General features: G+C 36.6%; 1 protein-coding gene and 1 non-coding gene across 11 annotated transcripts in view; both read right to left on the bottom strand.

Moving 5' to 3' along the window:
* IPO11 (importin 11) overlaps positions 1 to 19,356 on the bottom strand; it is a 210,538-nt gene that overhangs the window by 172,424 nt on the left and 18,758 nt on the right. For all 10 annotated transcript variants that reach the window (XM_026498905.4, XM_026498899.4, XM_057307430.1 and 7 more), the window contains 2 exons: positions 4,606 to 4,749; positions 1,669 to 1,769 (listed from right to left, as the gene is read on the bottom strand). In XM_026498905.4, coding sequence (XP_026354690.1) covers positions 1,669 to 1,769; positions 4,606 to 4,743 — 239 coding nt within the window. In that variant the 5' untranslated portion in view covers positions 4,744 to 4,749. The remainder of the gene's footprint in view (positions 1 to 1,668; positions 1,770 to 4,605; positions 4,750 to 19,356) is intronic.
* LOC113255414 (U6 spliceosomal RNA) lies at positions 1,462 to 1,564 on the bottom strand. Its single transcript, XR_003316293.1, has one exon. It is a non-coding gene; the product is annotated as a U6 spliceosomal RNA (small nuclear RNA).

Genomic DNA, 19,356 nt, shown 5'->3' with positions numbered 1-19,356 from the left:
TACCTACCATTTATGCACTTTTTCAGTTATGTTCTATATTATACTTCCATAAAAGTTTCTTTAAACCTTAACAGTGATTTATTCAAGGTGAGTAAACAAACGAGCAAACAAGATTAAGATAAACATTCAGGGGAAAAGAATGCATGCCTAAGGCAAGTCTGTGCTTTCCCATGAGAAAGGATCTCTTTAGTGCTTTTATGACTGTGCTGTACTTTCCAACTTCGATAGCTCCCTTCTATTACCAAACCCGTGAAATCATGCTTTCTACTAAATTTTTTTGCTTCAAGTTTGAAATTCAAGTTTTCCTCTATGCCAGGAAGCCAGGTTCAAGAGTTTTTATAACTTTAACTAAGAGAATATAATACAATGACTAGCTACCAAAATAGAGAGTGAATATGCAAGAAAATATATAGATGTTAAAGAAACAAGCTATTAACCTAGAAAACACAGCTAATAGTGCACCTTTAATTTCATGCACATACTATCATTAGATGAAGTCAGATTATACTCCAAGTAGAAACTGTATAGTATCTAATTAATTAGGATTAATTAGGAACATCAATGTCTCCCTTCCAAAGCTGTCATTTATCACCATATTCTCCATATAACTGCAAGACGAAATGCACTTTGGGAGCCACCTAAAATTTAACTAGACACAGCAGGAGAGGAGTACGCACTGCTGCAATGGCTCCAGGAACTCGGTTACACACAATTTCTCATGACTAAATACTTCATTTCTCTCAAAATTATGAATTCTAAAATAAGACAAAGGGTTTGCTTTACATTACAGTATCCTAAGTGCAGCCTTAAAATATTCTAGTTGCTTCTGATATTATTCAAGGGCATATTTTATATGCATCTTGAAGTCCCCAGACAGGTTTATGGTTTTTAAAGGACTTAGGAATGTAAGAACATAAAGAGCTACAGTGCCATCTGCTGGAGAACAAAGACCATGTTACTTCTTTGGCAAAGTTCACTACGTTCTATCAAACAAAATCCAGAGTCATGTCTACACTGCATTTCCATCAACCACATAACATGTAACTAACTATTAAGAGAAATCTGTTTGCTTAACCATCTACGGAGCAATTATAACCAAATCTGATGAGATTACAAATGTCTACTACCCCATTCCTCCCACAAAGGAAATTATGCAGAAGACTTGGAAATTAACATCCAGCTGGCTCAGAAATGACCTGGGGTTTTCTTCTCAATGACTTTTTTTCAAAATCCTAACTAACCTCATACTTCTCTTAAAAAAAAAAAAAAAAAAAGACTTTTTCAACATGACTCATTCACTCAGCATTTGTTTTGTGCCCATAGTATTAGATATCCTCAAAAGCAGAGGACAAGAAATTCACAACATCCCTCCCCAGATAAAAAAAAACTCAGGGAGAAAAGCAATATGAACAATGACGTATGCAGAACATTTTACTTCTTCGGTAGTTAACACATTTTCTTTTAAATATCACACTCTTCACGAACGCGAATGTCATCCTACACAGGGACCGTGCTAACCTTCCCTGCACTGTTCCAATTTTAGTACGTGTGCTGAAATAAGCACACATGCATTCTGCCACGTGAAGAATAAAGATTAATAGGAACGTTCTTCTATGTCCCTGAATCTGAAAAGGATTACGCTGGGAAAGGAAGAGTGACAGAACTTACTGAGGCGCTACACGTCTCCAATAACGATCAATTCCATTCTTAAAATACAGCACGGCAAGCCACCTTACATTTATATCCAGAGTGTGGTTTGTGAAAATATTCTGTAAATAAAAAACACAGTATTAAAATGAGTATGTCATTAGTTAAAGTAAAATTATTATACCCATAATAAAGTACAGATAATACTTGAAATGTTTCACTCAAATTTTATCGCTACAGAGACATGTTCCAAATATCTATAGCTCCACAATTCATATAAGAAAGCATACCTGGTAGAAGTATGTTAATTCTTTAAGCTGAGTAATAAATATCTGTGACTCACTAAACTAGTCTACCTTTAGGTATGTTTGAAAATTTTCTGAATAAAAAATTAAACTCAGAAACAAACCTAACCGTGTATCACAACCTACACACATACAAACACTGAAATAAAAACCTTCTCAATTAAAAAGCAACAGACGCATCAAAGCATATATTCAAAGATTCTAAGGACTCAACGCCCCTGGGTTCTTAGCACATGCTATGAAATGAACTATTTCCAAGTATCCTCATCAAAACAATTATGCTTACAAATAAGTCTGACAGCAGAACATTAACCCGAATACAGGCAGTCCTTATTTTTTCAGAGCAGTGGGAGATCACAGAAATGACTGTGTGAGCTAAACACGCAAGAACATCTTAATCGTCAAGGTGAAAATTACAACTGTTCTGTAACCTTTACACATTTTTACCAAAAATTTATTAACATTATCACAAATTTATAACATTTGTATATGGAAATAAAAATAAAAAAATATTAATACTGTAATTTAAAACATGACAAAGACAGAATTAAAGTGTTTTATTTCCTTAAAAAAAAAAAAAAAAAACGTACCTAGAATAGTGGGTACATAGGGCAAACGCAGGAATATGCTGACTGACTTAAACTGCACTACACCTCAGACCAAAAACAACTCAAATCCCCAGAGGTGACCTCTTAAACACAACCTTGTGTGGGACAACCTCAAAATCAAAAGCAATGATGTAGATATATGTTCCTTACTACAGAAAAACACCACGTGTAAGCTATCAAAAACAGGCATGTATACTATAATTCCATTTTTAGAAAATCGTGTACATAAGAAAAAAAAAAAAGATTACAAGGATAGTTGTGTAATGCCCACTTAATCCTTAACACCCCTGACAACTAAGTCAGAGACCTTCTTTTGAGTCATCTTTCCAAAAAATGAACTTCTCCCACCATATTAATCACATTCGATTTTAACACTTAACATGTCGACCTTCCACAATAGACTGAGTCATAAATATCCATGGAGCAAATGAACGAATGGAGGTAATGTGGGAATGCTGTGGAAAGATGGTGGATATCAGCCTGTCCCGGCTGCACTCAGGTAACCAAGGAAAGTCAAGCTGCAGGTGTGAATCCAAGTAGAAATAGTCCTTAAGTATTTTGAACAACAGGACTGGAACACAAATTTGAGGATCAAATACACAAATTCAGGACCTCTAAAGTAGAAAGAACAGCTAAGGCTACAACAGATTAAAAGTGCCAAGACAGTGAGTAGGGGAAAAATTAAAAATTCCTGCCTTTACCTTAGGTAAAGGCATCTATTATAAATACAATCTACTCCATCTAAAGCAATTTTACTACCCCTCTAAGAAAAGTAGAGGTAATAAATATAAAAACAAAAGGCTTAGGCACTTAGTATTATTAATAATTCATACATTGCACAAAAAGTCAATAGTTAAAAGCCTATTGGTTTTTTTAAGGTCCAGGAGTAACCAAAGTAAGAAACATCGAAGTGTTTTATATTTTGGCCTGAAAAAACACAAGACAAATTATACAGCATATTCATTTAAATAAGCATATGAAAAATAAAGACACTCAGAAATATTCTAGAGATTTATACTGCACCCAAATTTTACAAACATGATACTGGGATTATCTCAATAAGGATAGAATATTTTCTTTAGTATCTTTAAAAATCAATGTTTTAAGGAAAAAAAATTTTTTACTCAATCTGTTTTACTTTTTTTCTACTAAGCCAAATACCCAGATTTCATGTTATATTCAGAATATCAAGTATGACCCTAGACATGACCAGTATCTTCTTAAGTTTACCAAATAATTCAAATATTTTAGCCATGAAATAAAAAACACATACGTCAACCTCTACAATTTTCTATTTTTACAAGATACGGTAAACAGGTTTACTTTGCATTTGCAACCCAGTCCCAAAACTCGATCAAGTTTGTGATCCAACTGGTAGCCTCACTGCCCTTGCCAAAAGCAAATCTCAAACACTAACCAGAGTTCTGAAATTCTCAGAAAAAGAAAAAAAAAAAAAAAAAAGACCCTCAATACAAAAAGACATTCTTTTATTCTGGCATCGAGAAAATAATTTTGATTAACCAAAGCCTTGAACTCCTAGTAAATTTTAGTTAAAGCATATATTGTTAATTGCTATACTATTTTCCATTATTATACAGGGAAAGAACAAATGTGTCAAGAAAATGAGATTTTTAGAAGAAAACGATGCTTTAAAGTAACACAGTGAGCAAGGTAGACCAGACTGATGGTGCATGGAGAGACGTGAACAACTCTGACAACATAAATTAAGTAGGGCAAGAATGAAGACAAAACATGAAAGTGTACCACCTACAGGCTGAGGTCAGCATGAACATGCAGAATAGAATATCGGCACAGTGCTGCCTTTTGAGCAGAAACTACCAATACCCTACTCAATTATTTATTCAACAATCAACAAATATTTCAACACCCTAAAAGAGCCATGCCTTGAATTAATACATGGCAGTGGCAATGACTGTTAATCAGTTTCACTAAAGTAAACCACCAATACAAGTAGATTCTTAGAACAACTGAAATAACAGTGTCTCATTTTATTAAAAACAATAGTAAACTATTTCAGAACTTACCAACAACACTGAATAGAAACCTGGCTGTGTCTCCCACTGTTTCAACTGCTCCTCTGCTGGTTTTAACACAGCAGTATCCTGACTGGTGGCCTGTGTTAAGACCTGAAGAACAACAGTGCTGGCACTATTGAGATCCATGGAAACCTGGTAACGATAAGTTAACATACGTGAATAAACATAAATAAAAAACTAACAATAACATAAATGGAGAAAAAGCTTCAATGTTCTGAATTACTCCCATCCTTCAATCATTTACCTACTCTTGCACGTTTCTACCGGATTTCTATTTTTACTATGTATCACCTATACTCTAACTTTAAAATTCCGGTAATTCAAATCGCTTTTGCTTAAATCAATTCATTTTTTTAAGATTTTTATTTATTTATTTGTCAGAGAGAGAGCACGAGCAGGGGGAGAAACAGGCAGAGGGAAAAGCAGGCTTCCTGCTGAGCAAGGAGCCCGATGCAGGACTCGATCCCAGAACCCTGGGATCGTGACCTGGACTGAAGGCAGACGCTTAACCAACTGAGCCACCCAGGCATCCCCAAATCAATTTATTTCTGATGGAAACTGCCTTCACTGTCCCATAAATAGAAGGTAATAGTGAACTGGGAACGAACAAGAAATCCACACTCAAATACCAAAACTACTTAATTCTAATTGAGTATCACTGTGTGCCTAAGACTAAGCACAATGTTTTCTTTTTTCTTTCTTTTTTTTTTTTTTTAAGATATAATGTATTATTTGTTTCAGGGGTACAGGTCTGTGATTCTTCAGTCTTACACAATTCACAGCGCTCACCATAGCACATACCCTCCCCAGTGTCCATCACCCAGCCACCCCATCCCTCCCACCCCTCCACTCCAGCAACCCTCGTTTGTTTCCTGAGATTAAGAGTCTCTTATGGTGTATCTCCCTCTCTGGTTTTGTCTTATTTCATTTTTTCCTCTCTTCCCCTATGATCCTCTACCTTGTTTCTCAAATTCCACATTATCAGTGAGATCATATAATTGTCTTTCTCTGATTGACTTATTTCACTTAGCATAATACCCTCTAGTTCCCTCCACGTCGTTGCATATGGCAAGATTTCTTTTGGTGGCTGTATAATATTCTAGTGTGTGTGTGTGTGTGTGTGTGTGTGTGTACACCAAATCTTCTTTATCCATCTGTCGATGGACATCTAGGCTCTTTCCATAGTTTGTCTCTTGTGCACATTGCTGCTATAAACATTGGGGCGCATGTGCCCTTTCAGATCACTACATTTTTATCCTTGGAGTAAAGACCCAGTAGTGCAATTTCTGGGTCATAGGGTAGCTCTATTTTCAACTTTTTGAGGAACCTCCATACTGTTTTCCAGAGTGGCTGCACCAGCTTGCATTCCCACCAACAGTGGAGGAGGGTTCCCCTTTCTCCACACGCTTGCCAGCATGTCATTTCCTGACTTGTTAATTTTAGCCATTTTGACTGGTGTGAGGTGGTATCTCATTGTGATTTTGATTTATATTTCCCATTATATATATTGCTGAATAATATTAAGCACTTTTTCATGTGTCTGTTGGCCATTTCGATGTCTTCTTTGCAGAAATGTCTGTTCATGTCTTCTGCCCATTTCTTGATTGGATTATTTGTTCTTTGGGTGTTGAGTTTGATAAGTTCTTTATAGATTTTGGATTCTAGCCCTTTATCTGATATGTCATTTGCAAATATCTTCTCCCATTCTGTCCAATGTCTTTGGTTTTGTTGACTGTTTCCTTTGCTGTACAAAAGCTTTTTAACTTGATGAAGTCCCAATCTTTCATTTTTGCCCTTGCTTCCCCTATCTTGGCTATGTGTCTAGGAAGAAGTTGCTGTGGCTGAGGTCGAAGGTTGCTGCCTGTGTTCTCCTCAAGGATTTTGATGGATTCCTGTCTCACGTTTAAGTCTTTCAACCATTTTGAGTCTATTTTTGTGTGTGCTCTAAGGAAATGGTCTAGTTTCATTCTTCTGCGTGTGGCTGTCCAATTTTCCCAAGACCATTTGTTGAAGAGACTGTCTTTTTTCCACTGGACATTGTTTCCTGCTTTGTTGCAGATCAATTGACCAGAGAGTTGAGGTTCCATTTCTAGGCTATCTATTCTGTTCCATTGACCTATGTATTTGTTATTGTGCCAGTACCATACTGCCTTGATGATTACAGCCTTGTAATACAGCATGAAGTCCGCAATTGTGATGCCACCAGCTTTGCTTTTCTTTTTCAACATTCCTCTCGCTATTCGGGGTCTTTTCTGGTTCCATACAAATTTTAGGATTATTTGTTCCATTTCTGTGACAAAAGTTGATGGTATTTTGATAGGTATTGGATTAAACGTATAGATTGCTCTAGGTAGCATAGACATTTTCACAAAACTTGTTCTTCCAATCCAAGAGCATGGAATGTTTTTCCATTTCTTTTTGTCTTCCACAATTTCTCTCATGCGTATTCTATAGTTTTCTGAGTACAGATTCTTAAGATGCCTCTTTGGTTAGATTTATTCCTAGTATCTTATGGTTTGGGGTGCAACTGTAAACAGGATCAACTCCTTAATTTCTCTTTCTTCTGTCCTGTTGCTGGTGTATAAAAATGCCACTGACTTCTCTGCATTGATTTTATATCCTGCCACTTTACTGAATTCCTGTATGAGTTCCAGCAGTTTTGGGGTGGAGTTTTTTGGGTTTTCCACATAAAGTATCATATCATCTGCAAAGAGTAAGAGTTTGACTTCTTCTCTGCCAATTCGGATGCCTTTTATTTCTTTTTGTTGTCCGACTGCTAAGGCTAGGACTTCTAGTACTGTGGTGATAGTGGATATCCCTGCGTGTTCCTGACCTTAGGGGAAAAGCTCTCAGTTTTTCCCCATTGAGAATGATATTCGCTGTGGGTTTTTCATAGATTGTTTTTATGATATTGAGGTATGTACTCTTTTTTTTTTTTTTTAAGATTTTATTTATTTGTCAGAGAGAGCGCACAAGCAGGGGGAGCGGCAGGCAGAGGGAGAGGTAGGCTCCCTGTTGAGCAGGAGCCTGATGCGGGGCTTGATCCCAGGACCCTAGGATCACAATCTGAGCCAAAGGCAGATGCTTAACCGAATGAGCCACTCAGATGCCCCCCCTTCTGCCTTGTTTTTAAAAGATTAATAAGTGTTATAAAAGAATTAGCCCCTTTATCCCTAGTTAAGATCAAAAGGAAGAAAAATGAAAAAGTTCTTTGACTCATTGCTAAGTACCTCAGAACATCATCTTATATGCCACCAAAAATATGTGTCCAAAACATTTTTATAAGTTAAAAGATGAATGTATATTCAAGAAATACTGTGGGGGGAAAATGAACTAAATCAACAAATATAAAATATAATATAAAAATATAAGCCCTGAGTTAGAAAGGATCTTAAAAGTTGGATCATCTAATCCTATACCAAGTTATCTGAAGCCATTCTAAAAATTCATTTAGCAATTTACTGAATTCTCTAGCATTGTTTCTAAATGCCCCCCGAAAGAGTATACAATTCTATACTTACCCAGGTATATATAATTGTTCACAATACACATATTGAAGTATATAAGATTAAAATTAAAAGCTAAAAATGGACAGAAAATAAACCTCAGTGCAGAAGTGACTGAGAATTAGCCCTGTGATTGTAGTTGTATCTAAAACTGAAAAGTGTTCCAGATAGTTAAAGTCTGAAGGTCATTAATCCATAAACATAGCCAAAGCAAACACTTCCTAAGAATTGTAATTGCAATAACTAATGAAAATGGAAGGTCCCAAAGGCTGACTCAACAAGAAATGACCTAAAATACGAAACTTATCAAGGAAAACTAACCATTCTAAAGCCTATGTAAGTAAAGCCCTGTTTACTTTAGTAAACAGGGCTAGGACACAATAACTGGAATCAGACAAAATACTAGCAATTAGCAATGGAGGTGGAGGTGGAGATTTTAAATTGGTAGTCTGTTCTTGTCTGTATTTTAGAACTGAGGAAGATACCTTGTAAACCGCCTCCCTAACTGGGTGTTTCCTCAACAATTTAAGTGTCTGTGTTCATTATCAGTTGAAAACAAGTAAATGGGTTTGCACTCAATTTAGAGGGCTTGTTGGTCATGTATGATTTCAAAGACAGGCTACCTGAGAGCAATTGACTTTACGGGGGCCCTAACAGGTATTTTAAGGAGACAGGCAGTATGTTTTTCTGTCTAGGAGAAATCCAATGCAAGCCACAAAAGCAAGCCATGTATGCAATTTTACATTTTCTAGCAACCATGTTAAGAAGTGAAAAGATGTGGAATTATTTTTGAGATTATATCATATTTAACTCAACATATCCAAAATATTATCATTTCAACATATAATCAATATTTTGAAAAAACTAATTTAGATATTCTGTGCTTTTTTTACACTAAGTCTTCAAAATCCTGTGTATTTTACACTCAAAGCATATCTTATTTTGAACTAACCACATTTCAAGTACTCAACAGCCACATGTGGCTAGTGGCTACTGTATTAGCATAAGTCTAGAAAAGTCTTACTCTAAGTGTGGTCCAAGGACTGTGAACACCAGGAACACATGCCAGAAATAAAAATTCTCAATTGTCTCTCCAAACCTACATCATGAAAACAGGGGCTGGAGGTCAAAGATTTGAGAGTTCTTAGTAAGTTCTAGGTAAATCTAACTGCCAAAGTCCAAGAAGCCAAAGTCTGGATCTAAAACTGAGGCACATCTGAATGTCCACCTCACGCAGCGGATGACAAAATGTACAGCAGTTTCCACCATACGTTCCTACAAAAGAAGAGCAGACCAGCACTCATCTGCACTTCTCATAAGGAACCATTTGTGATATGAAGAACACTAAGTCAGTGATTCTTCCCCAGTAAATGGGAGAGTAGCCAGCTAAAATAAAAAAAAATTTTAAAAAGCACTAATATCTGAGCATACATATTATATGCGAAGCATTGTACTAAATGCTTTCTTTATTCATTTATTTATTCCTAATAATAATTCTATATAGTAGATACTACTATCCCCATCTTTTAAGTATAAAACTAAAGGATCGGAGACCTTAACTTGCAAAGGCCGTAATCTACAAAATAGCAGGGCTTAGACTTGAACACCAAAGCCTGGTCTTAATCAGTATTTAATACTGTCTTCTTCGAGGGGCAGAACTGATGTCTACCACAACTCTGTAGTCCCAGGAGCCCAATAAGGTACACGATCTATGCATGCTTAATAGGTATTTGCTGAATAAAGGAAAGTGGTCAATACTGAACCAAAGAGTACTTTACACTGAACCACATGGCAGCTAATTAACAGATTTATTCGGTAAAACTACTGAAAGCCTGCAGCATCCCACAGCACTGTTCTAGGGGCTGAGAGTAAAGCCGCAAACAAAGCAGTTTCCCTGGCTTCACGCCACTTACATTCTAGTGAAAGAAGTGATTTCTGTTTAAAACAAAACAAAACAAAAAAGGTAAGAAAAAAACAGAGGTGGTAATATGAAGAAAATAAAATAATGTTAAAGACCAACTGCAAGTTTCCACTGGGTGTTCAGGGAGGGCTTCTCGTAAGTGACATTTACAACAGACATGAAACACAAGAGACCCGGGCATGCAATGATTTGAAAGCAGAGCTCCAGACAGACAGGGAAAACAATGGAAAACAAGGCCTTACGATTAGAAACAAATTGAAGAAGGCCAGTATAATTGACACTTAATGAGAAAAAGGGAAAATGGAACCAGATGAGGTTGAAGCAGCAAGCAGGAACAGATCATGTATGACCCTGCAGGAGAAAAAAAGGGTCTGGACTTTTATACGTGTACAAAAAAAGCCAGTGAAAGAATATGTGAATATATGAATATGAGTATAATAGACAAAAGGTTCTGCCAGAATTCATCCCCACCCAACCCTACCCTTCAAGAAAAAAGAAAAAGGCCATGTCCATGGTTGAACTGGTGACTGACAGATCTCTTCCTTTTAAAGGTCTGTTTGTTTCTTCACTGCATTTAGCAAATCATCTATGGACACATAGGGAATATTCTGTTTCCCCAACAGAAGTTCTTTCACCTACTGGTTTTAACATTTTGGGAGCTACTACCTGAAAAATAAAATCACTGATTATCATCAACTTCCAGAGCATTTTTTTAACTACAGCAGAAATTGTGCAGAGCACTCAGATACACACATATCCTCACACTTGTCTGGACTTTCCCAGCAAGGCAATCCTTAAGTCTATACACTTGTATCCTTTATGCTTCCCTTTACATTCACCTGTTCTAAGGGAAGGTGTGAGAATTTCCATCCCTACCTCCCTTCCACTCTCTTGCTCCATCAGGTCGTCCACAGAAGTATATACCTTGTCCTTCCTCCCCTCTCTTTTGAAGCTCATCCAGCCTGGGACAAAGCTCAGTTCAAATATTTCTGGAAAGTCAATTTTGTGCCAAGCACTACGATCGTTGTTAGGATGGTAAAATCAGAAAGGTCGCTTTCTCTCCCCAAATTCTGGGAGATAATAAGGTGGGAACCAGAGACAACTATTCTAATCATCAAAACACACCATAAAAAGTAAGATTCTAGAATACCGGTTGGAATCCAGAGTATATTTCCTCCAGAGAAACAATATTATGAGTGGTTCATCTAATGAGTAAAAGGCTTTTAGGTCAGAGAAAGAAACCACCATTCAGATCTTCTACTGGAAAGATTACTAAGTGCTAATTAACTTATAAAGGAAGCTTTAAAAGGCAATCAGTTCCTAAACTGCAGATTAAATGCATCATCAAGAATAACGATTCAGGGACGGGGGTGGGGGAATGGGATAGGCTGGTGATGGGTAGTAAGGAGGGCACGTATTGCATGGTGCACTGGGTGTTATACGCAAGTAATGAATCATCGAACTTTACATCAAAAACCAGGGATGTACTGTATGGTGACTAACATAATATAATAAAAAAAATTAAAAAAAAAAGAATAACGATTCAGGAATGACACACCTATAATAGATTATTTAAAATACCACATTGCTAGAGCCTATTAAATTTTTTAAAGATGCCATAACAAGACTATAAAAGCAAATCTGGCATGTGGAATAATATCACTGTTTTATAAGAGGAAGAACTTAGATCTATCAGCAGAGTTGTCCAGGGTCAGGTAGCAAACTAGCACATGGCAGAGTGGGTGGGGACTGTAACCAAATCTCTGGGACACAAGCTCTCCCTGCTACAACAGAAAATGGCCTCACCACACCACCCGACTTCCCCAACACCTACAAACACACTGTGTTTTCACATGATAGCTTCCTGGAGAAACAGTCAAAAAGATTCCTTAATCCATTATTATCTAAAAGGATTATGTTTTCCATGTAGTAAATATCCATACAGTACTCCACTGTAGATTTGAAAGGACAGCAAAGGCAATGAAGAACTGAAGAACAGGGAGAAATGTATTGAGTCATTCAAACGTTAACAGTGTGGAAATAAACTTCATTTGGATAAAAGATCCATGACTACTGACTACTGATGGTCAGGTTAGAGGGTGGTACACCCAGCGAACTAACCTACAATATCCTTTTTTGATTTTCACTAATGTGTATTAACTTTAAATTCATAGGCAAGAGGTGAAAGTGCTTGTATTTTATTAGTTCTGAACTAAACTATAGAAGAGAATTATTCAAAATCTAAATGTATATTCTTTTTTCTCTAAGAATACTAAGATAGGAGAAGGTGCAAATTAAAAGGACAGGCGCTTCACCTCACTATTTTACAATTCAGTCAGTTCAATTTATTGTAGTCTTTAACACTGTTAAGGTCTAAGCAACCCAGAAATAAGTGTCCAAGAGCCTAACAATACTCATACTCCATAACTGGACTTTCTAGGCTCATTTACAGAAGTTACTTTTCAAATTCTTGGAAAAATCCAAAGTCCAAAGATATACAGATATGCCAGTAGTTGGAAACTTACTAATTTTCATTAAAACAAACAAGGAGACAAGGGAAAACTCAGCACCCTTGCCTGCCACCAACAGACAGACTTGCCAGGCCTGCAATGACATTGATTTCAGCCATGATGATTTTCTACTACATTATCTTTATTTGTCCTTCGTCTTAAAACATGCCACACAAACAATAATTCCACACCATTATTAAATATTAAATTGGTGAGTGAAATGACTTGGGGAAAAAAAGGGGCACAGTAAAAATGGAACGAAAAAAGTTTCAAAATCAAAAAAGGCTCCCCCCGTGCAATAACTTATTCAGGCACGGATCAATAAGGGATGCTAAAACCATTAAGTGAAAGAACAACTTTTACGAACAGAATATTCCCAGTGTGTTCAAATAGATTACCTGCTAAATGTAGTGAAGAAACAAACAGACCTTTAAAATGCAGTTATCTGTCAATCACCAGCTCAGCCAACACAACAAACTTAGCATCAACAACAGCTGCATAACTTGACCTGAAGTGCCACCCCATGTGATGTAATAAGAATACAACCTCACCTCTAAAATACAGAATATCATCCCTTTAATCTAATCAAGACTCTAGGGGTGCCTGGGTGTCTCAGCCAGTTAAAAGTCTGTCTTCAGCTAAGGTGAAGATCCCAGGCTCCTGGGATCGAGCCCCTGCATCAGGCTCTCTGCTCAGCGAGAAGGCTGCTTCTCCCTCTCCCTCTGCCTGCCACTCCCCCTGCTTATGCTCTGTGTCAAATAAATAAATCTTAAAAAAAAAAAAAATTAACCAAGACTCTAGACTTGACTTCCAGTTTAAAAGAACCAGAAGAGAGAGAAATGGTAAGACGGTGACACCCCCCAACTTCAAGGCTTACAATAAAGCTACAGTAATCAAGACAGTTTGGTACTAGCAAAAATAGACAAACAGATCAATGCAACAGATTAGACAGCCCAGAAACAGACCCCTTCAACTGATCTACAGCCTCTTTAACCAACGGTGCTGGAACAACTGAACATCCACATTCAAAAAATAATCCAGACAGAGCTTACACCCTTCACAAAAATTAACTCAAAGTGGATCACAGACTTAACTGTAAAACACAAAACTGTCAAATGCCCAAAACATAAGAGAAAGCCTACATAGGTTTTCCAGGGTGCAGTGATACTTTTTTAGCTTCAATACCAAAGACCTAGTCCGTGAAAGAAATAACTGGTTAGCTGGACTTCATTAAAATTAAGAACTTTTGCTCTGTAAAAGTATCAGAAGAATATGAAGAAAAGCCAGAAACTGAGAGAAAATATTTCCAGAAGACACAACTGATAAAGGACTATTATCCAAAATATACAAAGAATTCTTGAAATTAAAAAAAAATCCAATTTACAAATGGCCAAAGACCTTACCAGACACCTCACCAGAGAAGATACATAGATGGCAAATAAGCATATGAAAAGATGCTCATCATAGGTCACCTGGGAAATGCAAATTGAAACAATGAGATACACATCATATATGCCACCAAGAAATGAAAATTAAAACGAGATACACATCATACATCATTTGGGAAATGCAAATTAAAGCAACAAAATAGCACTATGCACCTATTAAAATATCAAAACCCGGAACACTGACAATACCAAATGCCAGCGATGATATGGAGCAACAGGAACTCTCATATATTGTTGGAAGGAATGCAAAATATCCTTGGAAGACAATCTGATGGTTTCTTAAAAAGTAAACATACTCTTACCATGCAATGCAGCAACTGCGCTTTTGGTATTTACCCAAAGGAGTTAAAATCTATGTCCACAAAAACCTGCACACGTTTATACAGCTTTATTCGTAGCTGCCAAAACTTAGAAACACCCAAGATATCCTTCAGGAGGTGAACAAATAAATGACTGCACATCCAGAAAACAGAATATTATTCAATGCTAAAAAGAAATTATCAAGCCATGAAAAGACATGGAAGAAACTAAACTATATATTACTAAGTGAAGGAGGGCACTCTAAGAAGGCTATATACTGTATGACTTCAACTATCTAACACTCCGGAAAAGCCAAAACTATAGACAATGAAAAGATCAGTTGGGTAGGAGGGCAGATGAATAGGCAGACCACAGATTTCTAAGGCAGTGAAAATACTCTCTAATGATGGATATATGTCATTATACATTTGTCCAAACCCACTGAACGGACAACCCCAAAAGTGAACCCTTAAGGAAACTATGCTCTTTGAGTGATTATGATGTGTCAAAGTAGGTTCAACCTTGGTGAAAAAATGTACCATTATGGTGACTAATGGTGGTAATGGAGGAGACTGTGCATGTATGGGGGCAGGGAGTATATTGGAAATCTCCGTACCTTCCTCTCAATTTAGTGTAAACCTAAAACTGTTCTAAAAAAAAAAAAAGTTTATTAAGAAAAAGGCCAAGAATTTGCATATACAGTTCTACAAAGATAGACAGATGGTCAATAAACATATAAAAAGATGCCTAACATCACTAGCCATTAGAAAAATGAAAAATCAAAACTACTAGCATGGCTACAGTCAAAAAGACATAGTAAAAGATACTGATGAAGATGTGGAAAAACTGGAACTCTCACGCACCACTGGTAGAAATGTAAAGTGGTGTAGACACTTCGGGAAAGTCTGTCAGTGTCTCAAAACATTAATCAAAGAGATGTGTAAGACTCAAAAATTCTACTTCTTGGTATATACCCAAGAGAAGTGAAGATTTATGTCTACATTTGTTGTACATTTGTAAAAAAAAAAAAAAAAAAAAAAGGTTAATAGCAACATTATAATAGCAAAAAGTGAAAACAACTCAAATGTAGTATTTCCATCCAATGGAAGAGTATTTGGCAATCAAAAGGAATGAAATCCTACAACATGCCACAACACAAATGAGCCCTGAAAACACTATGCTAGGTGAAAGAAGCCAGTCACAAAGACCACATGGTTACTCTTTTAATGAAATGTCCAAAAGAGGCAAATTTATAAAAATAAAAAGTATATAAGTGGTTGCCTAGCACTGGAGGATTGTGGAAAAATGTGAAGTGATTTAGTGAAACAAACTAGGTTTCTATTTGGGTTGATGAAAATTTTCTAAAATTGATTGTAGTGACAGTCACACTGAGAATACACTAAAAACAACTGAATTGCACACTTCCGGTGGATGAACTATATGGTCTGTGCATTATACCTTAATAAAGCTGTTTGTTTGTTTGTTTGTTTGTTTGTTTGAAGTGCCTTGACTATGTAAATGCTGAAGTCAGCAAGAAACAGGGAAGTGACTATAAAAATGACAAACATGTGGCTGGATTATCAACAACTATTAACTGATGTTAATTTGGAGCAAGGAAGACCACTGGTTCAAGAAACTAAAGCAAGATGAAAGCACGGAAGATTTGTGACACAAACCAAGGAGATTCCAAAGATACTAACCCCATTCAAACCCATACTGCACCATTCGGATTCATTCGCATTTCCTGACAGAGGCCATTTCAGCTGGAACAAGAAAATTCTTCTCTGTGCACACATTATAGGTGGTTTCACAACCCTACATACTGTATGTTATTAACACTTCCTATGGATTTTGACTAAAGATGCTTCCACAGATCTCCAAATACCCTCAAGTTAAGGAATCATCGGGGCTACTGAAGCATTCCCCATGAGACCTCACGCAGACTGTCAAAAACTGGTCTACCCTGGAATAAAAGATATGCAACAAGACATGTAACAAAGACAAGAGGAGATATTTCCTTGCTTTCTCTTCTCTGCTGCTAAAATATCCTATTTAATCAAGAGTTTTAAAGGACCTACAAATTCCTACTTGGAGACAGACACTACATGTAAGCTTAAATCCTCCTAAATCACAACTTAAGAATACTCTTTAAGTCTGGTTTTAATTAGAGAAATATCTATGATGTCAAATAATAAATGCTATATAAAGTGTATGTATAAGACTATATAAAATATATGTATAAGACAGTATAAATATAAAAACACCTAGGAATAAAAGACAAACAGGAAACACAACAAACTGTAAACAGTCGTTGTGCTAAGTTAGTCCCAGGGGTTATACGGATTCTTTTAGTTTAAAAATTAAAACCTAGTGATGAAAAAAACACTTTTTTTAAGAGGTCAATATTTTTCCCTTTATACTTGTTCTAAATTTCCATGGGAGTATTTGCTTGATTTCTCTTCCCTAAAACATCACAAATTCTCAAGAGCTGCAAATCCTCATTTATTTCTCTTGTCAAGTACACACCAAGAAATCATGGCAATATATTAAAGATACCACAGTTAAATAGGTATTGTGGTCAATTATTGCACTGTCGTCATAACAGTTCACAAGAGAAACTTAAAAACTTCATCTTTCAGTAGCAAGAGTAGATAAGCAACAGTTCTGCCATATTACCTGAATTTCTGATGGCAATGTTTACCAAAAAGACAATCTTCCTGACTCAGGGGACTCTGAATATTGTAATCAAACTGCAGTTTTAACTACAGTCATCTCTACAAGGCATTTAATATTCTTACTATTTGGTTAATAAAGGCAGGATTCTAAAATATTTAACAGTCTGAGAAAAATGAAACTATAATCTGAAAATTCATATTTATTATTTCCTTTCCTTTAAGCTTCATATACTGTATACAATACACGCCCATTACATAAAAGGAAAACAAATTTCTATTTGTTGGCAAAACGGTCTTTAATTTCATTTCTAAGTATTCTCCATCCCAGTGTTTGTTTTTTTAGCAGGTAACACACTACTAGATCTACTAGTCCTCAAGATATAATAAAAGAAATCGAGTAACCTGTAGTGCCACCTGATGGTAAAAAGGCCATACCACACCCCAAACAGTATGTCCCCAGCATCCTAACCTTTTTCCCCTCAAGGAGGGCCAGGGGAAGACGACACTGGCATTCTCAGTGACCATTTGGCCAACACAACCATCTGGAAATAGAGCAAGGGTTTTCAGGGTTCCAAAACCTAGGGCAAAGAACGCTGAAAAGAGAGGCTCTGAGGGAAAGAAATGAACGGGGGCAAAAAAAAAAAAAAAATGTAATACAAGAAGGATGGAACGTGAACATGAAAACCTCACCCTGAAGCAAACAAAACATGACTACCACAGAAATTCCTTATAGCACTGTCTCTCCTTTTGTAGTTAAACACTGCGTCATTAAAAATACTCTCTATCAAAGATAACGTGAGATGAAGACATGAATGTGTTCAGAGCTTTACACAAGTAAATATGATGGAATTTAAGAAAATGTAATAGTGTAAGCAATGTTTTAACAAAATGTGACTGAGAAACTGTGGAACAAGAAGACCTACAGCGATGGGAGGAAAGGGATGAAATCAGCTAGTGGGAAAAGCACTGCAGAATCGACACCGAAGAGAAATATAAATATTCTGAAAGAAAGAAAAGAATGGCCAGATATAAGCCACTGAGAAAGTGGTATTAATAATTTGAAAGCTCCTAATTTTCTTCCTGGAAGAAGCAGATGAAAAGTATAAGCAATACAGTATTGACCGTGTATTACTAGAGCATTTCCCTAAAGAGAGATGAGAGGAAGAGGTCATTTTTTTTAAAAGATAGTTAAATTCCTCTAAGTCAAACTATGATCTATAGCTCAAGTCTACAAAGTAACAGGAGACAGAAACACATTCTTGGAGAATAATGGATAGGAAATATTACAAAACCGCCAAATGTCTAGAATCAAAAGCAAACTAGGAAAAGAAAGAAATGAATTTCTGTGACGACCAGGGAAAAATTCAAAGATAATAAAAACAGAAAAGTTATATTAGGAAACGTAAAGAGACAGTTTATTGCTTTAAAATATTTTATTTATTTTTTTAAGTGATCTCCATGACCAGTGTAGGGCTCAAACTCATGACCCTGGGATCAAGAGTCACGTGCTCTACCGACTGAGCCAGCCAGGTGCCCTGACATTTTATTATTTCAAGAAACCAAAGTCTTAAATACAAGAAAGCAGCTTGCCAAAAGAATCAGTTAAATCTAAATCAAACCAAGCTCCTATATCTTTGCTAAGAACGAACTTAGAAGGGAAGTTGGGTGGAGGTAACATGATAAAAGACTGACCCCATGACTGATCATTGTTAAAGCTGGGTGACAGGCAGACAGAGGTTCATTATATAATTCTACTTCTGAGTGTGTTCTTTTAAAATGGTAGCTAACAGACCATGACACAAATCACTGAAGCTGTTGTTCACAGCTAACAGCACCTCCTCTGGAAAAGTACAACTGCACTAGATCGTAAAGCACTCCTCCTCTCACACTATTCTTCTGCGTAGTACATACTTCTATTATTACACCTCCTTCTTATTTACTCGCATCCCATCTACAAAATCACGAGCCGCTTAAAGGCAAAAATTGTGCTCATTCATCTATATATGCAACTAGTACAATGTCAGGGATACAGCAAATGCTCAGTAAACGTCTGATGAACTGAACAAAGCAATAATGTGACCGTGACTTCTAAGGGTGGAAGGCAAACCTAGAAAAGGTAAAACAGGAGTGCGCCTGGCTGGCTCATTTGGAAGAGTATGCAACTCTAGATCTCCGGGCCGTGAGTTTGAGCCCCGCAATGGGTATGAAGATTACTTAAGAAAATAGGAAGGAAGGAAGGAAGGAAGGAAGGAAGGAAGGAAGGAAGGAGAAAAGGTGAAAAAGAAAGAGTTCACAGAAACAACAATCCTTCTGGAAGAACAGAAATTACAACACAGTAAAGACAAAAGGATTTACAAAACATACTACAAGAATAAACAG

This window comes from Ursus arctos, unplaced genomic scaffold, assembly GCF_023065955.2.
Source record: "Ursus arctos isolate Adak ecotype North America unplaced genomic scaffold, UrsArc2.0 scaffold_5, whole genome shotgun sequence".
In the NCBI taxonomy this organism is placed as follows: domain Eukaryota; kingdom Metazoa; phylum Chordata; class Mammalia; order Carnivora; family Ursidae; genus Ursus; species Ursus arctos.
This window is presented reverse-complemented; position numbering and strand designations above follow the sequence as displayed.